At 43.9% G+C, this 26,500-nt stretch overlaps 1 protein-coding gene across 1 annotated transcript in view; it reads left to right on the forward strand.

The window, feature by feature from the left end:
• Nucleotides 1-26,500, forward strand: part of LOC132820630 (neural cell adhesion molecule 2-like) — a 581,438-nt gene that overhangs the window by 291,618 nt on the left and 263,320 nt on the right. The window contains exon 12 of the mRNA XM_060832832.1: nt 17,901-18,074. Coding sequence (XP_060688815.1) covers nt 17,901-18,074 — 174 coding nt within the window. The remainder of the gene's footprint in view (nt 1-17,900; nt 18,075-26,500) is intronic.

Genomic DNA, 26,500 nt, shown 5'->3' on the forward strand with positions numbered 1-26,500 from the left:
GAAGAGCATGTCAGCCAGGCCCCACACCCCTACCCTATTCCCATACCCCTGCCTTGAGCAGAGCCAATCCAACTAACCTGCATATCTTTGGACTGTGGGAGGACATTTGAGCAAACCCACACAGACACATGGAGAATGTGCAAACTCCACACAGTCCAGCACCTGAGGCTGGAATTGAACAGTCCTTGGTGCTGTGAGGCAGCAGTGCTAACCACTGAGCCATCTCTGAAATGACTTTATTGCATCGAATCATAGAATCCCTACATTATGGAAACAGGCCATTTGGACCAACAAATCCACACCAATCTTCCAAAGAGTATCCCTCCCTGACTCTTTCTCCTACCCTCATACAAACATTTCTCTCAGACAAATGCACCTAATCTACACATCGCTGAACACTATGGGCAATTTAGCATGGCCAACTCACTTAACCTGCATGTCTTTGGACTGTGGGAGGAAACCGGAGTACCCGAAAGAAATCCACACAGATACAGGGAGAATGTGCAAACTCCTTACAAGCAGTCGCCTGAGGCTGGACTCAAACCCGGGTACCTGGTGCTGTGCTGCTAACCACTGAGCCACCTCTGAAATTCTTGCTTTTGATGCTATTTTCATTCTAAAGTGATTTAATGATGGAATGATTGGCAGGATGTTAAGCAATTTGGTAAGTTGTGACAAGACAAGCCCTTCTATGAATATCTTTGAAAATGTTCCGAGTTCAAATCTTACACCAGGCAATCAACAACTGGAGATACGAGCAACAGCTCTGACTTTGGTGGAGAAAACCAATGGGCTAATAATCATCCTCTCAACAACAACACTGTGAAGTAATTGCATTTCATTAGCACTTTAATGCCGTGGGACCTCCCAAAGTGCTTCTTTGGAGTATTATCAAACAAAATGCTGGCACGGTGGGTCAGTGGTTAGCACTGCTACCTCACAGCGCCAGGGACCCAGGTTCGATTCCATCCTTGGGCAACTGTCTGTGTGGAGTTTGCACATTCTCCCCGTGTTTGCATGGATTTCCTCCGGATGCTCCGGTTTCCTCCCATAATCCAAAGCTGTGCAGGTTAGGGGAATTGGCCATTCTAAATTGCCCATAGCGTTTAGGTGCATTACTCAGAGGGGAATGGGTCTGGGTGGGTTACGCTTCAGAGGGTTGGTATGGACTTGTTGGGCCGAAGGGCCTGTTTCCACAATTATGGAATCCAAAACTAACTTTCATCCTGAGCCACACAATGGGATTGTAGGTGAGGTGACAAGAAACCTTACTTAATGTGATGGGCTGCACAAATGTCTTAAAGATGGAAAGGGGAGAAAGATGTGTGGCACGGGAATTCCAGAGTGTAGAGTTGGGACATCTGAAGGCATGGTCACACATGGGTCAGCAATTCCGATCGACAATTGCTGAGAGATGAGAATCACATGAGCACTGATACCTTGCAGGGTTGTGTGTCTGGAGTAGATTTCAGAGATGAGAAGGGTGAGGTCATGCAGAGATTTCACATTGAGGAAATTATGACACGGTGGCTCAACGGTTAGGACTGCTGCTTCACAGCATCAAGGACCAAGATTCGATTCCAGTTTTGGGCGACTGTCTGTGTGGACTTTGCACGTTCTCTCTGTGTCTGTGTGGGTTCCCTCTCACAATCCAAAGATGTGCAAGTCAGGTGAATTGGTCATGCTAAATTGCCCATAATGTTAGGTGCATTAGTCAGAGGGAAATGGGTCTGGGTGGGCTACTCTTCAGAGGGTTGGTGTGGACTAGTTGGGCCAAAGGGCCTGTTTCCATACTGTAGGGAATCTCATAATTTTAATATGAAGATATTGTTTAGTAATGTAACTCAGTCACATGATGACTAAATGGGACTTGGTGTGATGTTGGAGTTAGACAGTATCATTTCGGATGTGATGAAGTGTGAGGATGATTGAAGTCCAACATTAGAATAGTCAAATCTAGAGCTAATAAAGGAGGAGATGGTCAACAGTGATGTACAAGGGCCAAGGCTGAACGGGATAAGAATATGAGAACTAGGAGCAGGAGGAGGCCATTCAGTCCCTCAAATCTGCTCCGTCATTTAATACAATCATGGCTGATCTTTTCTCAGCCTCAATTCCACATTCCTGTCTGCACTCCATAACCATTCAACTCATTGCTAATTAAAAACCTGTCTATCTCCTCCTTAAAGTTATTCAAAGTCTCAACATCCACCCTACCCTGGGGGAGTGAATTCTGGAGATTCACAAGAGAAGTGATTTCTCTTCATCTCTGTTTTAAATCTGCTATCCCTTATCCCAAGACTATAATTTCTCACTCTAGCTTGCCTCACAAGAGAGAACATTCTCTCTCCATCTACTTTGTCAAACCCCTTCAGCAACTTATAGACCTTTAGGTCTGCTCTCATTCTTCAAAACTCTAAAGAGTTTATACCTAAACTTTTTAAAAAAATTAACTTGATGTGGATGACACTGGCAAGACCAACATTTCTTGGCCATCTCTAATTATCTTGAAGGCAGTTAAGAGTCAACCACATCGCTGTGGCTCTGGAATCACACATAGGCCAGACCTGGTAAGGATGGCAGATTTCCTTCCCTAAAAGATATTAGTGAACCAGATAGGTTTTTCCTAACAATTGACTCATACCTACCAAATTTTATTGAGGTCAAATTCCACCACCTACCTTCATGAGATTCGAACCTAGGTTTCCAGAATGTTAGCTCAGTCTCTGGATTAAGAGCACAGTGATAAAGCCATTAGGTCAGCACCTCCTCATGTATTGGCAAATGTTTGGTAGACTCTCCAATTTCTTTCCATCATTTGCTTAACCAGGAATCTCTCTTACTGCCTACCATTGGTCTATGTTGGATGGATATACTGGTTGATATTCAATCTGTTTCACCACATTATGAACACACCTCCCTTAGCCAAAACATCTTGGAGTCGGACTTGAATCTGCAGTGTCTCACTCAAAGATAATCCTTGCACTACAGCACCTCCCAAATGCCAAAAGAAATATCAATCACCAAAATTGAACATCTTGCAAATTCCCTTGAGTCGCTATATTCCTGCTTTGCAGGTATTTTGTCTGGCTCAAAGCATACCGAAAGAAACCTTCCATCCATTTTTCTGAGTGATTAGATAGCACTGGGTTTACATTGTATAGATTGGTGGACTTGACATGCCATCGAAAAACATGGATGAATTGCCTGGACACCGGTGATCTAAATTACTGTTGATGATCTGAATTAGAAGCTGTTCACCCATGTAGTGAAATCCCAGATATTTACTTGACCTCATATTCATCAGTCTGATGGACCAAGCAATAAGGGGCTGGCTGTCTTGTAACACGATTCTCCCTGCTGTGGAGGTCAGGAGTTGAAAACCACTGAATGATCGAATAGTTACAACATAGCAAGAAGGGCATTCATTCAATTGTATCTGCGCCAGCTGTCTACAATCTGTCAGCCCCTCTTTCCAGATTCCCCTCCCTCAGCCCCACTGACTTGCAAATATTTCCTTTTTGTGTATTCTTAGAATTGCCACAGTGTGACAACAGGCCATTCAGCCCATCGAGTCTGCACCAATCCTCTGAGGAGCATCCCACCCAGGCCTATCCCTGTAGCCCACATTTCCCATAGTTCATCCATCTAGCCTGCACATCCTGCACAATACGGGGCAATTTTGTACGACCAGCTCACTTAACCTGCACATCTTTGGACCATGGAGGAAATATGAGCACACAGAGGAGACCCATGCATTCACAGGGAGTATGTGCAAGCAGAGGGATTGAATTCAAGAGTCGTGAAATGATGTTGCAGCTGTACAGGACTTTGGTTAGGCCACATTTGGAGTACTGTGTGCAGTTCTGGTCGCCTCACTTTAGGAAAGATGTGGAAGCTTTGGAGAGGGTGCAGAGAAGATTTACCAGGATGTTGCCTGGAATGGAGAATAGGTCGTACGAGGATAGGTTGAGAGTTCTCGGCCTTTTCTCGTTGGAACGGCGAAGGATGAGGGGTGACTTGATAGAGGTTTATAAGATGATCAGAGGAATAGATAGAGTAGACAGTCAGAAACTTTTTCCCCGGGTACAACAGAATGTTACACGGGGACATAAATTTAAGGTGAAGGGTGGAAGGTATAGGGGAGATGTCAGGGGTGGGTTCTTAACCCAGAGAGTGGCGGGGGCATGGAATGCGCTGTCCGTGGGAGTGGTAGAGTCAGAATCATTGGCGACCTTTAAGCGGCAATTGGATAGGTACATGGATGGGTGCTTAATCTAGGATAGATGTTCGGCACAACATCGTGGGCCGAAGGGCCTGTTCTGTGCTGTATTGTTCTATGTTCCATACGGCCAGTCGCCCAATGCTGGAATCGAACCTGTGTCCCTGGTGCTGTGAGGCAGCAGTACTAACCACTGAGTGTGCTTATCCAATTCCCCATGAAAAGTGAGGATTGAATGTGTTTAGAACATAGAACATAGAAGGATACAGCGCAGTACAGGCCCTTCGGCCCTCGATGTTGCGCCGACCGAATCCTACCTAACCTATACTAGCCCAATAACTTCCAAATGCCTATCCAATGCCCGCTTAAATGACCATAAAGAAGGAGAGTTCACCACTGATACGGGCAGGGCATTCCATGAACTCACAACCCGCTGTGTGAAGAATCTACCCCTAACATCTGTCCTATACCTACCACCCCCTAATTTAAAGCTATGTCCCCTAGTAACACCTGACTCCATTAGCGGTAAAAGGTTCTTAGTATCTACCCTATCTAAACCCCTAATCATCTTATACACTTCTATCAGATCTCCCCTAAACCTTCTCTTCTCCAATGAGAACAGCCCCAAGTGCCTCAGCCTTTCCTCATAAGATTTTCCTACCATTCCAGGCAACATCCTGGTAAACCTCCTCTGCACTCGTTCTAAAGCTTCCACATCCTTCCTATAGTATGGCGACCAAAACTGCACACAATACTCCAGATGAGGCCTCACCAGAGTCCTATACAACTGCAACATGACCTCAGGACTCCGGAACTCAATTCCTCTGCCAATAAAGCCCAGTACACCATATGCCTTCCTCACAGCACTATTTACCTGGGTGGCAACTTTCAGAGATCTGTGTACATAGACACCAAGATCCCTCTGCTCATCTGCTCTACCAGAATCAATGACAGTATCCTCCAGATGCCAATCGCTTGCTGCTTATGAAAGCTGCCCCTCCTGTCATTGTCAACTGTTCTGTCGTTCACTTCATATCACTGGCCATTGGTTGGAGACACCATTATTTCACTCAGAAAGTCAGCTGACCCATTGAGAGATTTTGTCAGGAAAGACACAGGGACTAAGACAAGGCATTGGAGGAAAGGCAAGAATCTCCAAACACCTCAAACTAAAAATAAAGCACTGCTTGAATTCTGGAATCCAAACAGAGAGTGCAGGAGAAACTTTACACCATCTGTAGAGAGAGAAACAGAGTTAATATTTCAAGTCCCAAATTACTCTTCTTCACAACTCTTCTGAAGAGAAGTTATGTTGGGCTCGAAATGTTAACTCTGATGCTGCCAAACCTGTTGAGTTTTTACCTTTTCTTTCCCTTTATTAAAATCCTAAACACCTCATTTACCCAACCCTTCAAGCACATCTGCTGCGCATGTGGTAGACTTAGCAGATCATGCTTTGGATTTACCAACCATCTCAGAACCCATTGGACTGGAGTGGAAGCACATCATCCTTATTCCAATAGACTACCTCAGAAGAGAAAGGATGATGACTCATTTCATTCACAAATCACAGAGTCAAACGAGCTCTGAGGCTGAAAATACACTGATCAGGAAAATTCTCCTGATCTCACAGCAAAGGAAAATCTTCCCCCTCACTGTCTTTTAGGATATGTATCCATCATAGTATTGGGCGCACCTTGTTTTGTGACCTTTTTGCACTTCAAACAAAGTCAATACACACACTTAAGAAGAGCACAAGTGAATCAACTCCTTGGGCAGAGTGTGGCTGATGTATCCCATTCTGTTACAACAGAAGTGAACTCACTGCTTTCAAAAAAGAATGTTGCAAATAAGAAACAAGATCGTTATGTCCTTTCAACTGTATATTTATTTCTTGTTCATTTAGAAAGCAATGGTATTGAGAAATGAATCTGCTTTGTGTGTGATAGACTTAGCAGATCATGCTTTGGATTTACCCACCATCTCAGAATCCATTCTTTTAATTCCATTCAAATGTCACTGTTTGAATGATGGAAGGACTGGACTGGGTATGACGTTCAATGTGACCTGCTCAATATCCTGTCAGAGTGAATTGCCTATCCTTTGTAGAAATTGTCCATCTTCGATACCACAAACAGTGCACTTAGAGAATCTTTAATGTAGTAATGCTATCTACAGATGATTCTCAAGAGTAGATGTGATTCACAAGGACATATGTATTCAGAAGAAGATACTTGAAGAAGAGTCACATGAGACCTGAAATGTTTACTCTGCTTCACAGAACCACTGAGAGCAAAACCACAGCAAGAGCTGAACTGAGAGGAATTCAGAGCTTACTGCCTCATTAACTGAAGCTATAAGACACCATTAATGGAGCAAAGAGTGAAGGTTGCCGAATGAGTCAGAATTAGAAAATCACCCGTATCTGGGAAATCATATTTCACAAATTTCATTGAGTTTTTTGAGGAAGTAACAAAGAGGATTGATGAGGGCAGAGCAGTAGATGTGATCTATATGGACTTCAGTAAGGCATTCGACAAGGTTCCCCATGGGGGACTGGTGAGCAAGGTTAGATCTCACGGAATACAGGGAGAACTAGCCATTTGGATACAGAACTGGCTCAAAGGTAGAAGACAGAGGGTGGTAGTGGAGGGTTGTTTTTCAGACTGGAGGCCTGTGACCACTGGATTGCCACAAGGATTGGTGCTATTTCATACTATTTCTTGTAATTTACATAAATGATTTGGATGTGAGCATAAAGGGTACAGTTAGTAAGTTTGCAGATGACAACAAAATTGGAGGTGTAGTGGACAGCGAAGAGAGTTACCTCAGATTACAAATGTCCTGTTTTTTGTGATTTTTATAATTGACTTGGATGAGAAAGTAGAAGAGTGAGTTAGTAAGTTTGCTAATAACGTGAAGGTTGGTGGAGCTATGGATAGTGTGGAGGGCTGTTGGAGATTGCAACAGGACATTGACAAGATACAGAACTGGGTAAAAACAATGACTGCAGATGCTGGAAACCAGATTCTGGATTAGTGGTGCTGGAAGAGCACAGCAGTTCAGGCAGCATCCGAGGAGCAGTAAAATCGATGTTTCGGGCAAAAGTCCTTCATTAGGAATGCTTTGCCCGAAACGTCGATTTTACTGCTCCTCAGTTGCTGACTGAACTGCTGTGCTCTTCCAGCACCACTAATACAAGGTACAGAACTGGGCTGATAAGTGGCAGGTAGAGATCAACCTTGAAAAGTGTGAAGTCATTCACTTTGGAAGGTCAGACTTGAATGCAGAAAACAGGGTAAAAGGCAGGATTCTTGTGAGTGTGGAGGAACACAGGAAGCTTGGGGTCCATGTCCATAGATCTTCTAAGTTGCCACCCAAGTTAATAGAGTTTAGGGTATAGGTTTGCTCGCTGAGCTGTAGGTTTGATATCCAGACGTTTCATTACCTGGCTAGGTAACATCATCAGTGGCAACCTCCAAGTGAAGCGAAGCTGTTGTCTCCTGCTTTCTATTTACATCTTTCTCTCTTTGGGGTTCCTGGGGTTGGGGTGATGTCATTTCCTGTTCATTTTTTGAGGGTTTGATAGATGGCATCTAGATCTATGTGTTTGTTTATGGCGTTGTGGTTGGAATGCCAGGCCTCTCGGAATTCTCTGGCATGTCTTTGCTTCGCCTGTCCCAGGATAGATGTGTTGTCCCAGTCGAAATGGTGGGTTTTGTTTTAATCCGTGTGTAGGGCTACGAGGGAGAGAAGGTCGTGTCTTTTTGTGGCTAGCTGGTGTTCGTGTATCCTGGTGGCTAACCTTCTTCCTGTTTGTCCTACGTAGTGTTTGTGGCAGTCCTTGCATGGAATTTTGTAGATGACGTTGGTTTTGTCCATGGGTTGTACTGGGTCTTTTAAGTTTGTTAGTTTTTGTTTGAGAGTGTTGGTGGGTTTGTGTGCTACTAGGAATCCAAGGGGCCTTAGTAGTCTGGCTGTCATTTCTGAAACTTCTTTGATGTATGGTAAGGTGGTTCGGGTTTCTGGCTGTGTTTGGTCTGCTTGTCGTGGTTTGTTCTTGAGGAAGCTGCGGACTATATTTTTTGAGTATCCGTTCTTCTTGAATATGTTGTATAGGTGGTTCTCCTCTGTTTTCCGAAGTTTGTCTGTGCTGCAGTGTGTGGTGGCTCATTGGAATAGTGTTCTGATACAGCTTTGTTTGTGTGTGTTGGGATGGTTGCTGGTGTAGTTAAGTATTTGGTCAGTGTTTGTCGGTTTTCTGTATACACAGGTTTGTAGTTCTCCGTTGTCCGTTCTTTCGACTGTGACGACCAGGAATGCGAGTTTGTTGTCGGTTTCTTCCTCTTTGGTAAATTTTATGCCTGTGAGGGTGTTGTTGATGATGTTAAATGCCTCTTCTATCTTGTTTCGTTTTGTGATGACAAAGGTGTCATCTATGTAGCGGACCCAGATTTTTGGTTTAATGGTTGGTAGGGCTGTTTGTTCTAGTTTTGCATTACTGCTTCTGCTATGAATCCTGATAGCGGAGATCCCATGGGTGTGCCGTTGGTTTGTTTGTAGACTATGTTGTTGAAGGTGAAGTGGGTGGTGAGGCACAGGTCCACTAGCTTCCTGATGTTTTCATTGGTAATGAGATTGATGGTGGTTGGTGTGTGTGATGGTCTCTTCTAGATAGATCTAGATGCCATCTATCAACCCCTCAGAAAATGAACAGGAAATGACCACAAACCCCAGGAACCCCATCCAGGAGAAAGATATAAATAGAAAGCAGGAGACAACAGCTTCGCTTCACTTGGAGGTCGCCACTGATGACGTTACCTAGCCAGGTAATGAAACGTCTGGATTTCAGACCTACAGCTCAGCAAGCAAACCTACACCCTAAACCTCAACCTGAGCTACAAACCTTTACAAACCTTGTTGATAGGTTATTAAGAAGTTGTATGGTGTGTTGGCTTTCATTAGCAGGGAGGATTGCGTTTAAGAGACATAGGGTTATGCTGCAGCTCTCCAGAATTAGACCATATTTGAAAAATTGTGTTCAGTTCTGGTCGCCTCATTATGGGAAAGATGTAGATGTTTTACAGAGGGTGCAGAGGAGATTTACCAGGATACTGCCTGGACTGGAGAGCATGTCTTATCATGAAAGGTTGAGGGAGCTTGGGCTTGTCTCTTTGGAATGAAGAAGGATCAGAGGTGACTTGATTGAAGTGTACAAGTTTATGAGAGGCAGAGGTCGAGTGGATTGCCAGAGACTTCTATTCACATGGTGGAAATGTCTATCATGAGAGGCATGATTCTAGGTAATAGAAGGAAGATTTAGGGGAGATGTCAGATGTAGGTTTGTTCCTCAGAGAGTGGTGGGTGTGTAGAATGCACTGCCAGTGGTGGTAGTATAGTCAGATGTATAAGGGACATTTAAGTGATTCTTGGATAAGCACATGGAAGATAGTACAATGAAGGGTATGTAGATTAGTCCGATCTTAGAGTAGATTAAAAGGTCAGTGCAAAATCAAATCTCAAAGGGCCTGTACTGTGCTGTACTGTTTTATGTTCTATATTCTATTTTCTTTGTTTTATATTCCAAGTAATGAGCAGGTTAGACCAAGGAGAGCCGCATAAGTCTGCCTCTGACTAGAGAGTCTCCTATCACAATAGTTCACTTGGAACCCAATGTGCCCCTCATTACATTACAGCCTGTTTTGATACCAGATACTTGGCTGTTCATGCTACATTCCCCTAAGAGTCCATCATTTTCCAAGATAACATACTTGTTTGAAATGGGGATAGCCACAGAAGACTCCTGCACTACCTGCCTACCTCTCTTACCTTTCCTGGAATTAACTCATTTACCTGACTGTATCGGCAGCTTTTCTCTCTTCCTTTTACTGCCAACCATCACACCCCCAACTCCTGTAAATTCCTCACTGCCTCTAACTGCTACTCCAACCGATCCATGTGACTTGATAGGATTTGCAGCTAAATTCATTTCCTGCAGACATAATCATCAGTAACATGGAAACTCTCCCTAAACTCCCATATCCAACAGGAAGAGCATATCACTCTATTAAATACCATCTTTGCTCCTTCACAATCTACAGAAAATAGCACCGTTTTAGAGCCAATAGATGTTATCTATCTGGGCTTCAAGAAGGCCTTTGACAAGGTGCTGCACAGGAGGCTATTGAGTGAGATAAAGACCCATGGTGTTAGAGAAAAGGTACTGGCATGGATAGAAACTTGGCTGTCTGGCAGAAAGCAGAGAGTGGTGATAAAAGGGTCCTTTGCATGATGGCAGCCGGTGACAGTGGTGTTCGCAAGGCTCAATGTTGAGGCCTCAACCTCTCAATTTATACATTAATGACCTGGATGAAGGAACTGAGGGCATTCTGGCTAAGTTTGCATTTGATACCACGATTGGTGGAGGGACAGGTAGTATTGACAAGGCAGGGAGGCTGCAGAAGGAGTTGGACAGGTTAGGAGAGTGGGAAAAGAAGTGGCACATGGAGTATAATATGGGAAAGTCTGAGGTCGTGCACTTTGGTCGGAAGAATAGAGGCATGGACTATTGTCCAAATGGGGACAAAATATTCAGAAGTTTGAAGTGCAAAGGGATTCGGGAGTTTCGAGTCCAAGATTGTCTCAAGGTAAACTTGCAGGTTGAGTCAGTAGTTGGGAAATCAAATGCAATGATGGCATTTATTTTGAGAGGACTTAAATATAAAAGCAGAGGTGTACTTCTGAGGCTCTATAAGGCTCTGGTCAGACTACATTTTGAGAAATTTCTTCAGCCAGAGAGTGGTGAATCTATGGAATTCACTGCCACAGAAGGCTGTGGAGGCCAGGTCATTGAGTATATTTAAGACGGAGATAGATAGGTTCTTGAGTATCAAGTTGTCCAAGGTGAGAAAGCTGGAGTATAGGATTGAGAAACAGACAAGAACATAAGAACCAGGAGCAGGAGTCGGCTGTCTGATACTTTGAGCCTGCTCCACCACTCAATAAGGTCATTGCCGATCTTTTCATGGACTCAGCTCCACTTACCCGCCCTCTCACCGTAACCCTTAATTCATTTGTCTTTCAAAGAAAAATCTACCTTAGCTTTAAAAATGTTTACTGAAGTCGTATCAACTACTTCACTAGGTAAGGAATTCCATAGATTAACAACTCTCTGGATGAAGAAGTTCCTTCTGAATTCAGTCCTAAATCTGCTCCCTCTAATTTTAGGGCTATGCCCTCTTGTCCTAGTTTCACCTGCCAGTAGATACATCCTGGTAAAAACAATGACTGCAGATGCTGGAAACCAGATTCTGGATCAGTGGTGCTGGAAGAGCACAGCAGTTCAGGCAGCATCCAAAGTGCAGCGAAATCGACATTTTGGGCAAAAGCCCTTCATCAGGAATAAAGGCAGTGAGCTGGAAGCATGGAGAGATAAGCTAGAGGAGGGTGGGGGTGGGGAGAAAGTAGCATAGAGCCTAATGGGTGAGTGGGGGAGGGGATGAAGGTGATAGGTCAGGGAGCAGAGGGTGGAGTGGATAGGTGGAAAAAGAGCTAGTCAGGTAGGACACATCCGGACAAGTCATGGGGACAGTGCTGAGCTGGAAGTTTGGAACTAGGGTGAGGTGGGGGAAGGGGAAATGAGGAAGCTGTTGAAGTCCACATTGATGCCCTGGGGTTGAAGTGTTCCGAGGCGGAAGATGAGGCGTTCTTCCTCCAGGTGTCTGGTGGTGAGGGAGCGGCGGTGAAGGAGGCCCAGGACCTTCATGTCCTCGGCAGAGTGGGAGGGGGAGTTGAAATGTTGGGCCACGGGGTAGTGTGGTTGATTGGTGCAGGTGTCCCGGAGATGTTCCCTAAAGTGCTCTGCTAGGAGGCGCCCAGTCTCCCCAATGTAGAGGAGACCACATCTGGAGCAACGGATACAATAAATGATATTAGTGGATGTGCAGGTAAAACTTTGACGGATGTGGAAGGCTCCTTTAGGGCCTTGGATAGTGGTGAGGGAGGAGGTGAGGGCACAGGGTTTACAGTTCCTGCAGTGGCAGGGGCAAGTGCCAGGATGGGAGGGTGGGTTGTAGGGGAGCGTGGACCTGACCAGGTAGTCACGGAGGGAACGGTCTTTGCGGAAGGTGGAAAGGGATGGGGAGGGAAATATATTCCTGGTGGTGGGGTCATTTTGGAGGTGGTGGAAGTGTCGGCGGATGATTTGGTTTATGTGAAGGTTTGTAGGGTAGAAGGTGAGCACCGGGGCGTTCTGTCCTTGTTACGGTTGGAGGGGTGTGGTCTGAGGGCGGAGGTGCGGGATGTGGACGAGATACGTTGGAGGGCATCTTTAACCATGTGGGAAGGGAAATTGCGGTCTCTAAAGAAGGAGGCCATCTTATGTGTTCTATGGTGGAACTGGCCCTCCTGGGAGCAGATACGGCGGAGGTGGAGGAATTGGGAATACGGGATGGCATTTTTGCAAGAGGTAGGGTGGGAAGAGGTGTAATCCAGGTAGCTGTGGGAGTCAGTGGGTTTGAAAAAAATGTCAGTGTCAAGTTGGTCATCATTAATGGAGATGGAGAGCTCCAGGAAGGGGAGGGAGGTGTCAGAGATGGTTCAGGTAAATTTAAGGTCAGGGTGGAATGTGTTGGTGAAGTTGATGAATTGCTCAACCTCCTCGCGGGACCATGAGGTGGCGCCAATGCAGTCATCAATGTAGCAGAGGAAGAGGCGGGGAGTGGTGCCGGTGTAATTACGGAAGATCAACTGTTCTACGTAGCCAACAAAGAGACAGGCATACGTGTGCCCATGGCTACCCCTTTGGTCTGGAGGAAGTGGGAGGATTCAAAGGAGAAATTGTTAAGGGTGAGGACCAGTTCGGCCAAACAACTGAGAGTGTCGGTAGAAGGGTAATGTTAAGGATGTCTGGAGAGGAAAAAATGGAGGGCTTGGAGGCCCTGGTCATGGCGGATGGAGGTGTAGAGGGATTGGATATCCATGGTGAAGATGAGGCGTTGGGGGCCGGGGAAACGAAAGTCTTGGAGGAGGTGGAGGGCGTGGGTGGTGTCCCGAACATATGTGGGGAGTTCCTGGATTGGGGGGATAGGACAGTGTCAAGGTAGCTGGAGATGAATTCAGTGGGACAGGAGCATGCTGAGACAATGGGTCGGCCAGGGTGATCAGGCTTGTGGATCTTGGGAAGGAGGTAGAACTGGGCAGTGTGGGGTTCCTGGACTATGAGGTTGGAAGCTGTGGGTGGGAGATCTCCTGAGGTGATGAGGTTCTGTATGGTCTGGGAGATGATGGTTTGGTGACCAGTTGTGACTATCCTGTAACCATGTCTCTGTAATGGCTACCAAATCATAATCATTTCTGATGATTTGTGCTGTTAGCTCACTGACCTTGTTATGAATAATATGAGCATTTAGATAATGTACCCTTATGCTAGCTTTCTTATTCTCTTGATTTCTAATAATGTCTCCTGAGTTAACCTTCCTTTTTACTTCTATCATAGCTTGCTTTGATCGTAAACCCTCCTGCAAACATACAAACCTGCTGCTTACCTTTTCATTTACCATTATACTTTCTATTGTTTGCCCTTTCACTTCCACCCGACTCACAAGTTTAAACTCCGAGTGACACCCTATTTATCCTTTTCACTAGAACTTTGGTTTCAGATCGGTTGAGGTGGAGACCATCCCATCGGTACAGATCCTTCGGTTCCAAAACTGATACCAATGCCCCATGAAATGAAACCCCTCTTTCCAGCAGCACTCTCTTAACCACATGCTTACTTCCCTAATTTTCTTGTCCCTAAGCCAATTTGCACGTGACTCGGGCAGTAATCTGGAGATTATTACCTTTGAGCACCTGTTCCTTAATTTCATTCGCAGTGCTCGATAATCCCCAAATAGGTTCTCCATCCTACCCTTGCTATGCTGTTTGTCCCAACATGGATCACAACAACTGGATCTTCCCCCTCCCACTCCAATATCCTTTCAAGCCGGTCAGAGATGTCCTATAGCCTGGCACTGGGCAGGCAACACACTATGTGGGACTCCTGATCCGGCTCGTAAAGGATATTACCTGACCCCTAATTATAGAATCTCCCATAACAACTACTTGTCTTTTTGCTCCCCCCTCTCGAATGGCCTTCTGCAGCATGGTGCCGTGGTCAGCTGGCTCATCCTCCCCGCAGCCCTTTCCCTCATCCACACAGGGAGAAAGCATGTCATACCTGTTGGATAAGGTCAAGAGTTGAGGTTCCTCCATTCCTGAAGTCAGGATTCCCCGAACTGCTTCATTTGCAATCACACCCTGTTGTCCCTGATCACTAACTGAATTTGAATTACTTACTCCACCAGCCTCCTGGAAAGAGGCATCCGGATAACTCTCCCCTTCCTGGATGTGCTGCGTTTTGACGTTCAGATTCCAGCTCATCAGCTCTGAGCTGGAGTTCCTCCAGCAACCAACACTTGTTGCAGATGTGGACAGTGCAGTTAACAGTGGGAACAGCCAGCACCCACATCATACAGCGACATCACCTGCCTAGCCAACTTTACATAGTTAATTACTTTGTTAATTTATTTAAACTTATGAGTTAATTTGTTTCTAATACTTCTCTGCTATACTGTTTTTCAAATAATAGATAAATGAAGAAAGAAAAAAGCATTTTGTTTTACCAGTCTCATGATAAAAAAGAAGTGGAAAATCCTTACCTTATCAACACATGACAGTCCTTATCAGCTGTGATTCAATGGCACGGCAGACTCAATGGGCTGAATGGCTTAATTTCTACTCCTATGTCTTTATAGTTTTATGATACAACTGAGTGACATACTGTGCCTTTCAGAGGACAGTCAATAACCAATCAGTGGGACTGGTGTTGAAGGTCATGCAGACAGAATTCAATATGAAAGTTTTCTTTCTGTAATTTATATCACATTCAATAATGATCATCATTTGACTTTTAATCTCAGAAATTTTTTAAAGTTTAATTCAAATTTTACCATTTATCGTGACAGGAATTGAACCAAGATCCCCAGGACATTACCACGCTTGCCCACCAACAATACCACTCCACCATTATCCTTCCCATACAAAGGAAAGGTGACTCCGTCCACTCTATTAACAACTCAGTTCAGTTGAATATATTTCTTCCTATGTCCCTTCTCCCTCTTTTCACAACCTGACACTGAAATGAAAACAAACTAGCATTTTTTATAACTGTAAGGGATTTCAAACAAACAAATATAGAAATCGCTGAAGAAACTCAGCAGGTATGGCAGCATCTGTGGGGAGAAAGCAGAGTTAACATTTTGAATCCAGTGACCCTTTTGCATGCATTCGAAAGTGCCTTAAAGCAATGAGTTACTTTTGAAGGGAGGTTACTATTGCAAATGGTGAAGATGTGGCAGGCAATATATGAACAGCAAGATCCCACAGGGACAAATAAGATCAATGATCAGAAGAATAAGTGCCCACAGAAGAGGGGAACTGAACAAGGAACTATTTTCTTCCTACTTACTTTTTCAAACCATGTTACTCTCAAATAATGGTCGAATATTAAGTGTTCCAAAGGATCTCAAAATTCTCACTGATTGTCAAAATATTCCTTGCCTAAAATCTTTGCAAATCTTCCAAACAGATTCAGGTACAGTGACACCAGTGACAAGCCTAATGCAAAGTTGTTTGGCTGTTTCACAAAACATATTGATGGATTCCGTTCATGCAGAGTATAAAGTATTCAGGTCCAAGGAATGACCGTGGGGTCAGTATTTTGTGACGGTGAAGAGCTATAGAATCTCTGGTTTGATTCCAGCAGCGAATTGCTTTTGCAGTCATTTTACGCAGCAACACTGACTTCGAGATAGTCCACAGGACATGTCACAAAGGCAACAAGCGTGGAAGCCTTTTGTGGATGGTGGACTCCAATCAACCAAGACTGCTGTGTGTTTGACAGGGAATTGATATTGGTGTCCTCATAACTTGCTTTCAGGATAAAGTGAGAAAAGAAGTGTAATGGAATCAGAATGAAATCAGCGACATCAATAACTGCTGAAGGTCAATGTACAGTGTAAATGGGGAAGTAATTTTAAAAGTGGAGTGTTTCCAACCCATGTGACACATGTGTTGCAATCTGTTCCCACCCTCTGTAGTTCCTAGCCTTGCAAGTACAGCTTGGCACCATCTAAGACACATTATTTAATGAACTTCCTAACAGTCAGATCAGGACAACAAAGCATATTAGAGCTGAGACAATCAAGGACAATCTCATGGGCATCTTAACAATTACAAAAGGGCTTCTTATGATCAGGAAAGGATGGTTCAAGGAGGTTCAATGGTAACTTTGAACGGTGAAATTGAATGAAGGGGTATGATACTGCAGGAAAAGAGCAGTGGGGAAGAGGCTAATTAGGTAACTGAAGGAGCTTTCACAGGCATGATAAGCCGTATGGTTGTGCTGTATCACTCATTGATTTGAGAGATCAAATTGTTAAAGGTAATTCTCATTTGTGGAATCAATACACAAAGGTATAAATATAGGATCAGTACTAAATGCATTGTAGCCATAATTGTTAACATTTTCTTTGTCATTTTAGCATTCATTTTTGTCTGACCACATTTCTACAAAGTGCCTTGGGACATTTCTGCATTAAGGAAGCTGTATGAATGTAAGCTATTGTTGATGATAAAGCAAAAGCTTACAGCAACTACAGACACATCAGTTCACTCTCCAGTGACAATCTTCTCAAATACCCATTCGGTTACTTGAATTATATACAGAATGCATTAACCAATACGTCTAACCAAGAATTTACGGACCTTTCACATCATCGCGGTGTACAAGTGATTATTTTCTACAATCAAATAATCGATTTTGCATTATAATTTTACAGATGCTTTCATCAGGCAGCTGGTGCACAGCATGATCCCACTCGTGACAATGATATAAAGGACAAAAGAAAAATCTATTTTTGCTCTGCCTGTTGTGGAATAAATATCAGTCAGGAGGCAAGCCCCCCCTTGTTTACCCATCAAGTAGTGCCATGGTATAGATCACTTGCTCCAGCCAGAGAAATGAAACGTCTTTATATTCTTTCAACGCATTTAAGTGGGAGCAGAGGCATTTTCAAAAAGTGCAAATAATTGACTGTCTTGCCAGGCCATTCAGAGTTAAAGAGTCAATACATCAGTAGGTCTGCTGACACATGAAGAGCAAACTTCATTCCCTGGAGAAAGTAGGTGAACCAAATAACAATCAATGATTCATAGCCAATGTAATGTTGCATTTTTAGTTCAAGATTCTGTAAATTGAATCCTTGCTCTTGTGGTGAGATTTGAACCCTTGCCCCCAAGGCCATTAGTCGAGGATCTGGATTACTAGTGCACTGACATGACCACCTCCTTCCCTGTTGAAAGGCTGCACCGCCAGCAAAGCTGAGTTCACTCAAATATCAATCTAGATATTGTTCCATAACTCCAGAGAATAGATTGAACCCACCACGTTTGCCTCAGAGTACTACCCACTTGGCCAGGCCTGATAATTTGGCTGCTTTGCTGCTACTGAAGCAATCTAATGAAGAAAGTAATCTTGGTGGAAGATGCTGCAGAGATCAGAAACTAGTCATTGATGCAGATTTGAATTTGCTGCTCAGAGTTTGCTCAGATACTGTGTGTTTTTTTTCCTTGGCAGCTGTCCCGTCCCGACCATACGGATTGAGAGTCCTCGCCGTATCGCAGACAATTGCAAGAATCTCCTTCACCAAGCCAGATTCGCATGGCGGGGTCCCAATTCATCACTACCAAGTGGAAGTCAATGAAGCAGATTCAGGAGATTGGAAAACAGTGAATTCCAATGGGAGTCAAAGTAAGTGACTGGTCTAGAGTGCGTGGGATTGTATCAGAGTCAAACAAAAGCTGGTTTCAACAGCAACAGGATTTGAGTTGATTGGCAAAAAAAACACAGAGGCAAGATGCGAATTACTTTTGATGTGTAATGAGTTGTTAATCTTCTGGAATGACTGCCTAAAAGGATGAGGGACGAAGATACAGTTGTGATTTTCAAAAGAGAATTGGATAAATATGAAGGGCAAACATTTGCAGGGCCACGGAAAAAGAACAGGGGTCTGACTCTAATTGGAATCTTTTTTCAAAGGAATGACACATAGAATATGGTCATTATTCTCCCTCTGTGTTGTATCATTCTTTGATGTGACTCCAAGAATACTCAACAATTGGTAACTGGCACCGTTTCAATGTGCAAGTCATGTGCTCCATAGAGCACTCAGTATAACTAAAGACTGGTTCTCCTGATATATTGATGGTACAGCCATAGTATTCACTGTTGAATGCAAGGATATTTTTCTTTTACCTTGATCTCAAAATCTAATTGTGCCTTTCCTCAACTCTCTCTATTTCCCATTCTATACACAATCTTTGACACCCACTCTAGTTAACATGGATATTCTCATGGATCCTGACAAGAAACCTTTCCCAGAACAGAATCCACAGACTAACATGATCACATCCACCATCCCTTCTCCCAGGCTGGCCTGACAACTACCGTCCAATCCAAAGTAATCCCAACCCCCACCTGCCAACCTCTCCCCCTGCTGTTGAACCTAGCACCAGCTTCTGTGTTGGCCTGGTTACACCATGGATGATACCACACCAGGGACACTCCTCTTCCCCCAGAGCCAGACCTGACGCACTTTATCTCTTGCCTGACATAATGCTGCTCCTTCCCTTGCTCAGGACTCATCCTCCTCCCAATTTCACCCTGCACTAAACTTAACTGATACCCAGCTGGCACTGAACACAATATTTTTTAAAAGCTCATTCATGGGATGAGGGCATCACTGGCTAGATAGCATTCATTGCTCATTCCTACTTACCCATGGGGCAGTTGAGAATCAACCTCCTTGCTGTAGATCTGGACTCACAAACCAGGTCAGGATGGTAGTTTCCTTTCCGAAAGGGCAAATGAGATTTTTCAACAATTGATTCATGGTCATCATTAGATTCTTAATTTCTGATATTTATTGAGTTCAAAATCGACCAGGGCAGGATTTGAACCCCAGCTCCCAGAATATTACATAGACCTTTGAATTAGCCATACAGTGCCAACACCATTAGGCTATCACCTCCCCCATGGCACTAACTGCTGTAAAGGAGAGACAGTGTCTGATGTCACCTGAATATCCTGCAGTATGAGGAATTCTTAAAGCAAGATTAAAGTAAGAATGTGCATTCATTTAAGGACCATTCACATTGTTTACAAAAGATATTTTCATGGCCAAAGAATTGATTCTGCATTACAGATTTACAGATGCTCCTACCAAGCAGCTGATGCACAGATGGATCCCACTTGGGATGATGAGATAAAGGAACAACAGAAAAGTTTGTTTTTGTCATGTCTATTGCAGGGAAAATAACATTCAGGAAGCATTCCCCTTGCTTACCCATCAATTTGACTTCTGGTGGTTAGTGATTAGTGATTAGGAAAGGGGATCAAGGGTTCCAGGGAGATGGCAGGAGAATGGGGAGAGAAACATATCAGCCGTGATCAAATGACAGAACAGAGTTGATGGGCCAAATGACCCTGTCCTGCTCCCATATTTTCTGGTCTTATGTTCAGGATTGGAATTCTCAACCGGAAATGTGGAGCTCAATCTTAACAGTAAGGAAGTGGGGCACAATGGTAATCTGCCTGTGATTGCCAGGAGAAAGTGAAGACTGCAGATGCTGGAGATCAGAGCTGAAAAATGTGTTGCTGGAAAAGTGCAGCAGGTCAGGCAGCATCCAAGGAGCAGGAGAATTGACGTTTTGGGCATAAGAATGAAGGAGAGCTTATGCCCGAAACATTGATTCTCCTGCTCCTTGGATGCTACCTGACCTGCTGCACTTTTCCAGCAACACATTTTTCAGTCTCCAGACTAGCAAGGCCATTATCTGTTCAGTCCCCTGCAACACTAGCTTCACAATGCTTCCATCAGATTATTTAGGGAGGTCACCAACCAGTTGCTCTGCTCACTCAGCTCCCAAATGCATTCTTTCCCTCACTATGTTGTTATCAGTTCCCCATTTGCCACATAAAGGCTCCAATTTCCAACGGATTATAGTTCTCACACTGGAATTTAGAAGGACGAGGACAAACCTCATAGAAACATGTAAAATTCTGATAGGACTGGACAGGCTAAATGCGGGGTCCCCGATGTTGGGCAAATCCAAAACTAGGTGTCACAGTACAAGAATAAGGGGTTAGCCATTCAGGACTGAGATGAGGGAGGACTTCTTCACTCAGAGAGTTGCGGACCTGTGGAATTCTCTCCCACAGGAAGCTGGTGGGGTCAGTTCTTTAGATATATTTAAGGCGGAGCTGGATGTGGCCCTTGCAGCTACGAGGATTGGGGGTCTGTGGAGAAAGCAGGAATGGCATACTGACATTGCATGGTCATCCATAATCATATTGAATGGTGGTGCAGACTCAAAGAGCCAAATGGCCTACTCCTGCACCTATTTTCTGTGATTCTATCTTATGCTGTGTCAGAGCTTTGCATTTCTGACCAACATCTGATGTCAGAGGCCTCAGAAATGCCTTCAATCTACTTGAGTGCATGTGATGCAGCACTAGGAGAGAGCTGGATATTCCATGCCCTGTCTTTGCTCTTAACATACAGTACAAGAGGAAGGAAGTGGTGCTAAAAGACACCTGTTTGACCTCAGCTGGAGTCCTGTGAGCAGCACATTATTAAAGATGTGAATGCAATGGAGACAGACCAAAATTGATTGAGAAACGTCGGGGTGAGGGTAGGTAGAAGTGGTTGGGACAGTTCTCCTTGGAGAGAAGAACGCCAAGAGGAGATTTGGTCAAGATTTTTAAAACCATGAGCAGGCTGGATGAAGTAAGTAGGAAGAAACTGTTCCTGCTCATAAAAAGAATAAAAAGAACAAGAGGGAGTGGTTTTAAATTGATGTACAAGCAAAGTAAAAGTGATGTGAGCAAAAACCGTTCCACACAGCAAACAGTTAGGGTTTAGAATGTATTGCCTGGGAACGTGGTGGAGGCAGATTCAATGGAGACGTTCATGAGCAGCATTGGATGGTTATTTGGATATAAATAGTGAGCAGGGATATAGGGAAAAGGCAGGAGATTGGAGCAAGATGATAGAAAGGTACAGAAGTGATTGGCCAAATGGCCTCTTCTGTGCTGTAACAATTCTGCCATTTATTGTATTCCAATAAGTGAAGGGTTTACACATCTGAAAGCCTCATTGCCAACCTTTGGAGAGAATATAAAGATGTCAGGGTGAGGAGGGTGGGGGGAGGTGGTGGTGGTCACAAAGCTGGTGAGTTGAGGGGTTGAGCTGGTTGGTATGTGGATGAATGAGTAATTTGGCAGGCAACTGACAAAGTGGATGGGTGCCAGGTAGGTGAGTAAGGGGTGCACCAGGAAGGGAACTCAGGGATAGACAGGTTGGGTTGGGGAGTGTCTGATCAGGTTGGGGAAGGATTTATCATGAGATCATTCAAAAGGAATCAGCAGCAAGCTAAAGAGATTGGGAGAGCGTGCCAGCTTTATAGTCACTCAGAACAGATTTTAATCCTCATTTTGTGTAACTATACAGGTAAGTGGCTTGGAACCCTTGGAAGTCTCCAATAACTCAAATTTAGAGTGGCAGACTTTTTCGGAGGCATAAGGTAATTATCCATCAAAAATGTAAGCCTCCTGTACAATGTGCAGGCAGTCAGATTGTGGAGACCTTCAAGGAGTCCAATATGACCTTCAGAGCACATTAGTCAGGTCAGGAGATCTGGACAAAAGTATGGAGAAACCTAAATATGGAAGGGCATCTCTCATTAATGAACTCTCTGCTACAACAAAATGTAAAGTCAATGTTTTGAATGCCTCAGGTTTGTGACAAATTCTAATTTTGTTTTCAAGCCTCCAGGGCCACATAGATTAATTTTGTTTCTTCGTAATTAATAATTTTTCCAATTTCACACCACTTAAAATTAGATTTCTATTTAAAGATGCATATGAGAGTTTATGCTAATCCCAACACTGTGCAAAGCTATTATGTTTGGTGCAGTGTAAATTGTAATGTTATTATTTAGAATAGAGGTTGCCCAAAACAGTGCTATACAACATGGAAACAAACCTTTCAGTCAAAGCAGTCGACGTCGACAATGTTCCCAAACCAAACTATTCCCACTTGCCTTTCAGAGCAAATTACTGCAGATGCTGGAATCTGTACTGAAAACAACAAAGGTCACATCCATGGAGAGAGAGCAAGTTAACATTTCAAGTCTGGATGACTCTTCTTCAGAACACCTGCCTGCGCTTGGTCCACATCCCTCCAAACCTTTCTTATTCATTAACTTATCCAAATGTCTTTTAAATGTTGTAACTACACCTGCCTCCATCACTTACTGGCTGTTCATTCACACACAAACCATTCTGTGTGAAAAGGTTGACCCTCATGTCCTTTTCAAATCTTTCTCCTCTCATCTTAAAAATATGTCTCCTAGTTTTGAGCTCTCTCATACGAGGGAAAAGACCCTTGTTATTCACTTTATCAATGTCCCTCATGACTTTATAGACCTTTATAAGGCCACCTCTCAACCTCCTACGCTCCAGAAAAAAAGTCCCAGACTTTCCAGTCTATCTTTATATCTCAAACCCTCTATTCCCTACAACATCCTGGTAAATCTTTTCCGAACCTTCTCCAGTTTAATAATATCCTTCTTATAACAGACACTCTGAAATTTGTCTATCAATCGAGAGAGGAGAGTATACCCTATACACATGCTCACCAGTTCTATGGTAACATCTGATAACAATTGCTCCTTATGATGTATCCCTTCCCTTTATGCCAAATCAATGGCATGGCCATTTCTCAATTAGGTCTTTGGTATAGATTCAGAACTCTGAAGAGGGGTCACTGAACTCAAAACATTAATTCTGCTTTGTCTGTACAGATGTTGCCAGACTTGCTGTGTTTCTCCAGTAATTTCAGTTCTTGTTTCAGATTTCCAGTTTCTGCAGTTCTTTGTTTTATTTGAATGAGAGCTAGAGGTGAGTTTTGATCAAGGTGAACTTGGGTGGCATGATGGCTCAGTAGTTAGCACTGCTGCAATACAATGCTAGGGACCTGGGTTTGATTCCAGCCTCAGGTGACTATCTGTGTGGAGTTTGCTCTGTCTGTGTGGGTTTCCTCCCACAGTCCAAAGATATGCAGGTTAGATGAATTGGCCATGCTAAGTTGCCCATTGTGTTCAGGGATGTGTAGGTTAGGTGCATTAGGTTGTTTGGGGGGGGGGAAGGGGCGGTGTCATGATTTCAAGAATGTCAGCAAGAGAATGAGGAGTGAGATGAGGAGAATCTTCTTCACTCAGAGTTGTAAGGATTTGGAATACATTACCAGGGAGAGTGCTGGAATTGAATTCCATCGGAGGGTTCAAATGAGAGTTGGAGATACATTTGAAAGCAATGCATTTATGGGCAGTACAGTGGCACAGTGGTTAGTACTGCTGCCTGAGACCCGGGTTCAATTCCCACCTCAGACAACTGTCTGTGTGGAGTTTGCATAATCTCCCCGTATCTGCATGGGTTTCCGCCCATGTTCCAACAATGTGCAGGTTCGGTAAATTAGCCATGCTAAATTGCCTGTAGTGTGGGGTGAATGGGTCTGGGTGGGTTACTCTTTGGAGGGTTGGTGTGAAATTGTTGGGCTGAAGGGCCTGTTTCCACACTGTAGGTATTCTGATTCTACTTACAAAATTGTTGAAGTTTAGATTACAGGAGGAGGCCATTTGACCCATTTCTGCTGGGTTTTTTTTCAAAGAACTACCCACGACATCCCCTTGTCCAGCCCAATCTCCATAGCCGTCGAAATTTAGATTACTTACAGTGTGGAAACAGGCCCTTTGGCCTAACAAGTCCACACCGACCCTCCGAAGAGCAACCCACCCAGACCCATTCACTCCACATTACAGGCAATTTAGCATGGCCAATTTACCGAACCTGCACATTTTTGGAACATGGGAGGAAACCCACGCAGATACGGGGAGATTATGCAAACTCCACACAGACAGTTGTCTGAGGTGGGAATTGAACCCGGATCTCAGGCAGCAGTGCTAACCATGTGCCACTGTGCTGCCCATAAATGCATTGCTTTCAAATGTATCTCCAGGTCTCATTTGAACCCTCCGATGGAATTCAATTCCAGCACTCTCCCTGGTAATGTATTCCAAATCCTTACAATTCTGAGTGAAGTAGTTTCTTCTCATCTCACTCTCCACTCTCTTGCTGACATTCTTGAAATCAAGAACCCCCACTCTCCCCCACCTCCCTTCCCCCCCCCCCCCCCCCCCCCCCCCATCCCTGGTTACTGACATTGCTCAAATGGAATCAGAATATCTGTCTTTACTCTGTCAAATGTTCCTAAATTTGAACATTTTAATCAGGTCACATCTTAATCTTCTCTGCTCCAAGGAGAATAAGTCCAATTTCTCTACTCTTCCCTGACATGTAAAGTCCCTCATTCCTGGTAACATTCCAGTAAACTGTACGTGAAATGTGGCCTGTCCAATGATTTTTAGAGTTGTGGCATTAATTCCTTGCTTCTATACTTTATGCCCTTATTCATAAACCCAAATATCTGATAAGCTTCCTTAACAACTGTATCAAATTGCCTGGCCAATTTCAGAGAATTATACACATGAATTCTGCAGTCTCTCTGCTCCTCTATTCCCTGAATCTGTATTTTCTCAAAATGTTTCTTATACCAAACTGCATTCCCTCACATTTCTCTGCACTGAAATTCATCTGCCAGGTGTCTGCCCATTTGGTCAACTTGTCCCTCTGAAGTTACTCAGCATTAGCCTCACAATTCAATATTTTCCCTGACTTTGTACCTTCTGCAGATTTAGAGATTTTTCCCTCAATACCCATCTGCAAAATATTTATATAAATCAGAAAATGCAAGGTTCCCAACACCGCTTCCTTGGGGACTCCACTTTCAACTCACCTTCAATCTGAGAAATACCTATCGAGAGCCTAGGCTCTGTTTCCTATTTTTTTAATCCACTTCTAATCCATACTGCTAAGGACCTATCAATCCCAGACATTTCTAGTTTGCTGACCAACCTGCCATGTGGCACTATATCAAATGCTTTCTGAAAGTCCAAACATTCAACATCCACAGCACTGCCTTCATCCACTGCCTGGCTCACCTCATCAAAGAATTCAATTACATTTATCAGACATGACCTGCTCTTGACAGAGCCACATTGACTGTTGTGAACTAAATTTTCTCAAAGTATATATTTATCATATCCTGTATAGATATGGTGGCACAGTGGTTAGCACTGCTGCCTCACAGTGCCAAAGACCTGGGTTCAATTCCTGCCTCAGGCAACTGTCTGTGTGGAGGTGGCACTTTCTCCCCGTGTCTGTGTGTGTTTCCTCGGGGTGATCCGGTTTCCTCCCACAGTCCAAAAATGTGCAGATCAGGTGAATTGACCATACTAAGTTGCCCGTAGTGTTAGGTGAATGGGTAAATGTTGGGGAATGGGTCTGGGTGGGTTGCTGTTCGGAGGGTTGGTGTAGACTTGTTGGGCCGAAGGGCCTGTTTCCACACCCTAAGTAATCTAAAAAAAATTTTATCGTGTCCATCAGACTTCCCACTATTGATGTCAAGCCGACAGGTCTGTAGTTTCCTTGATTAACCTTTGCCCTCATTTTAAACAATACAGCGCAATACAGGTTCTTCACCCTCGATGTTGTACCAACCTGTGGAACCAATCTGAAGCCTATCTATCTCTCACTATTCCATTTTCATCCATATGTTTATCCAAAGACCATTTAAACTCCCTGAAAGTTGGCGAATCTACTACTGTTGCAGGCAGTGAGTTCCAGGCCCCTTCTACTCTCTTAGTAAAGAGACTACCTCTAACATCTATCCGATATCTATCACCCCTCAATTTAAAGCTATGTCCCCTCATGCTATTCATTACCATCTAAGGATAAAGGCTCTCCCTGTCCACCCTATCTAACCCTCTTGATTATCTTCTTTGTCTCCATTAAGTCACCTTTCAATCTTCTTCTCACGAATGAAAACACCCTCAAGTCCCTCAGCATTTCCTCATAAGACCTTCCCTCCATACCAGGCAACATCCTCGTAAGTCTCCTCTGAACACTTTCCAAAGCTTCCACATCCTTCCAACAATGCTATGACCAGAACTGTACACAATGCTCCAAGTATGGCTGTACCAGAGTTTTCTACACCT

This window comes from Hemiscyllium ocellatum, chromosome 12 (genome assembly GCF_020745735.1).
Source record: "Hemiscyllium ocellatum isolate sHemOce1 chromosome 12, sHemOce1.pat.X.cur, whole genome shotgun sequence".
Classification (NCBI taxonomy): domain Eukaryota; kingdom Metazoa; phylum Chordata; class Chondrichthyes; order Orectolobiformes; family Hemiscylliidae; genus Hemiscyllium; species Hemiscyllium ocellatum.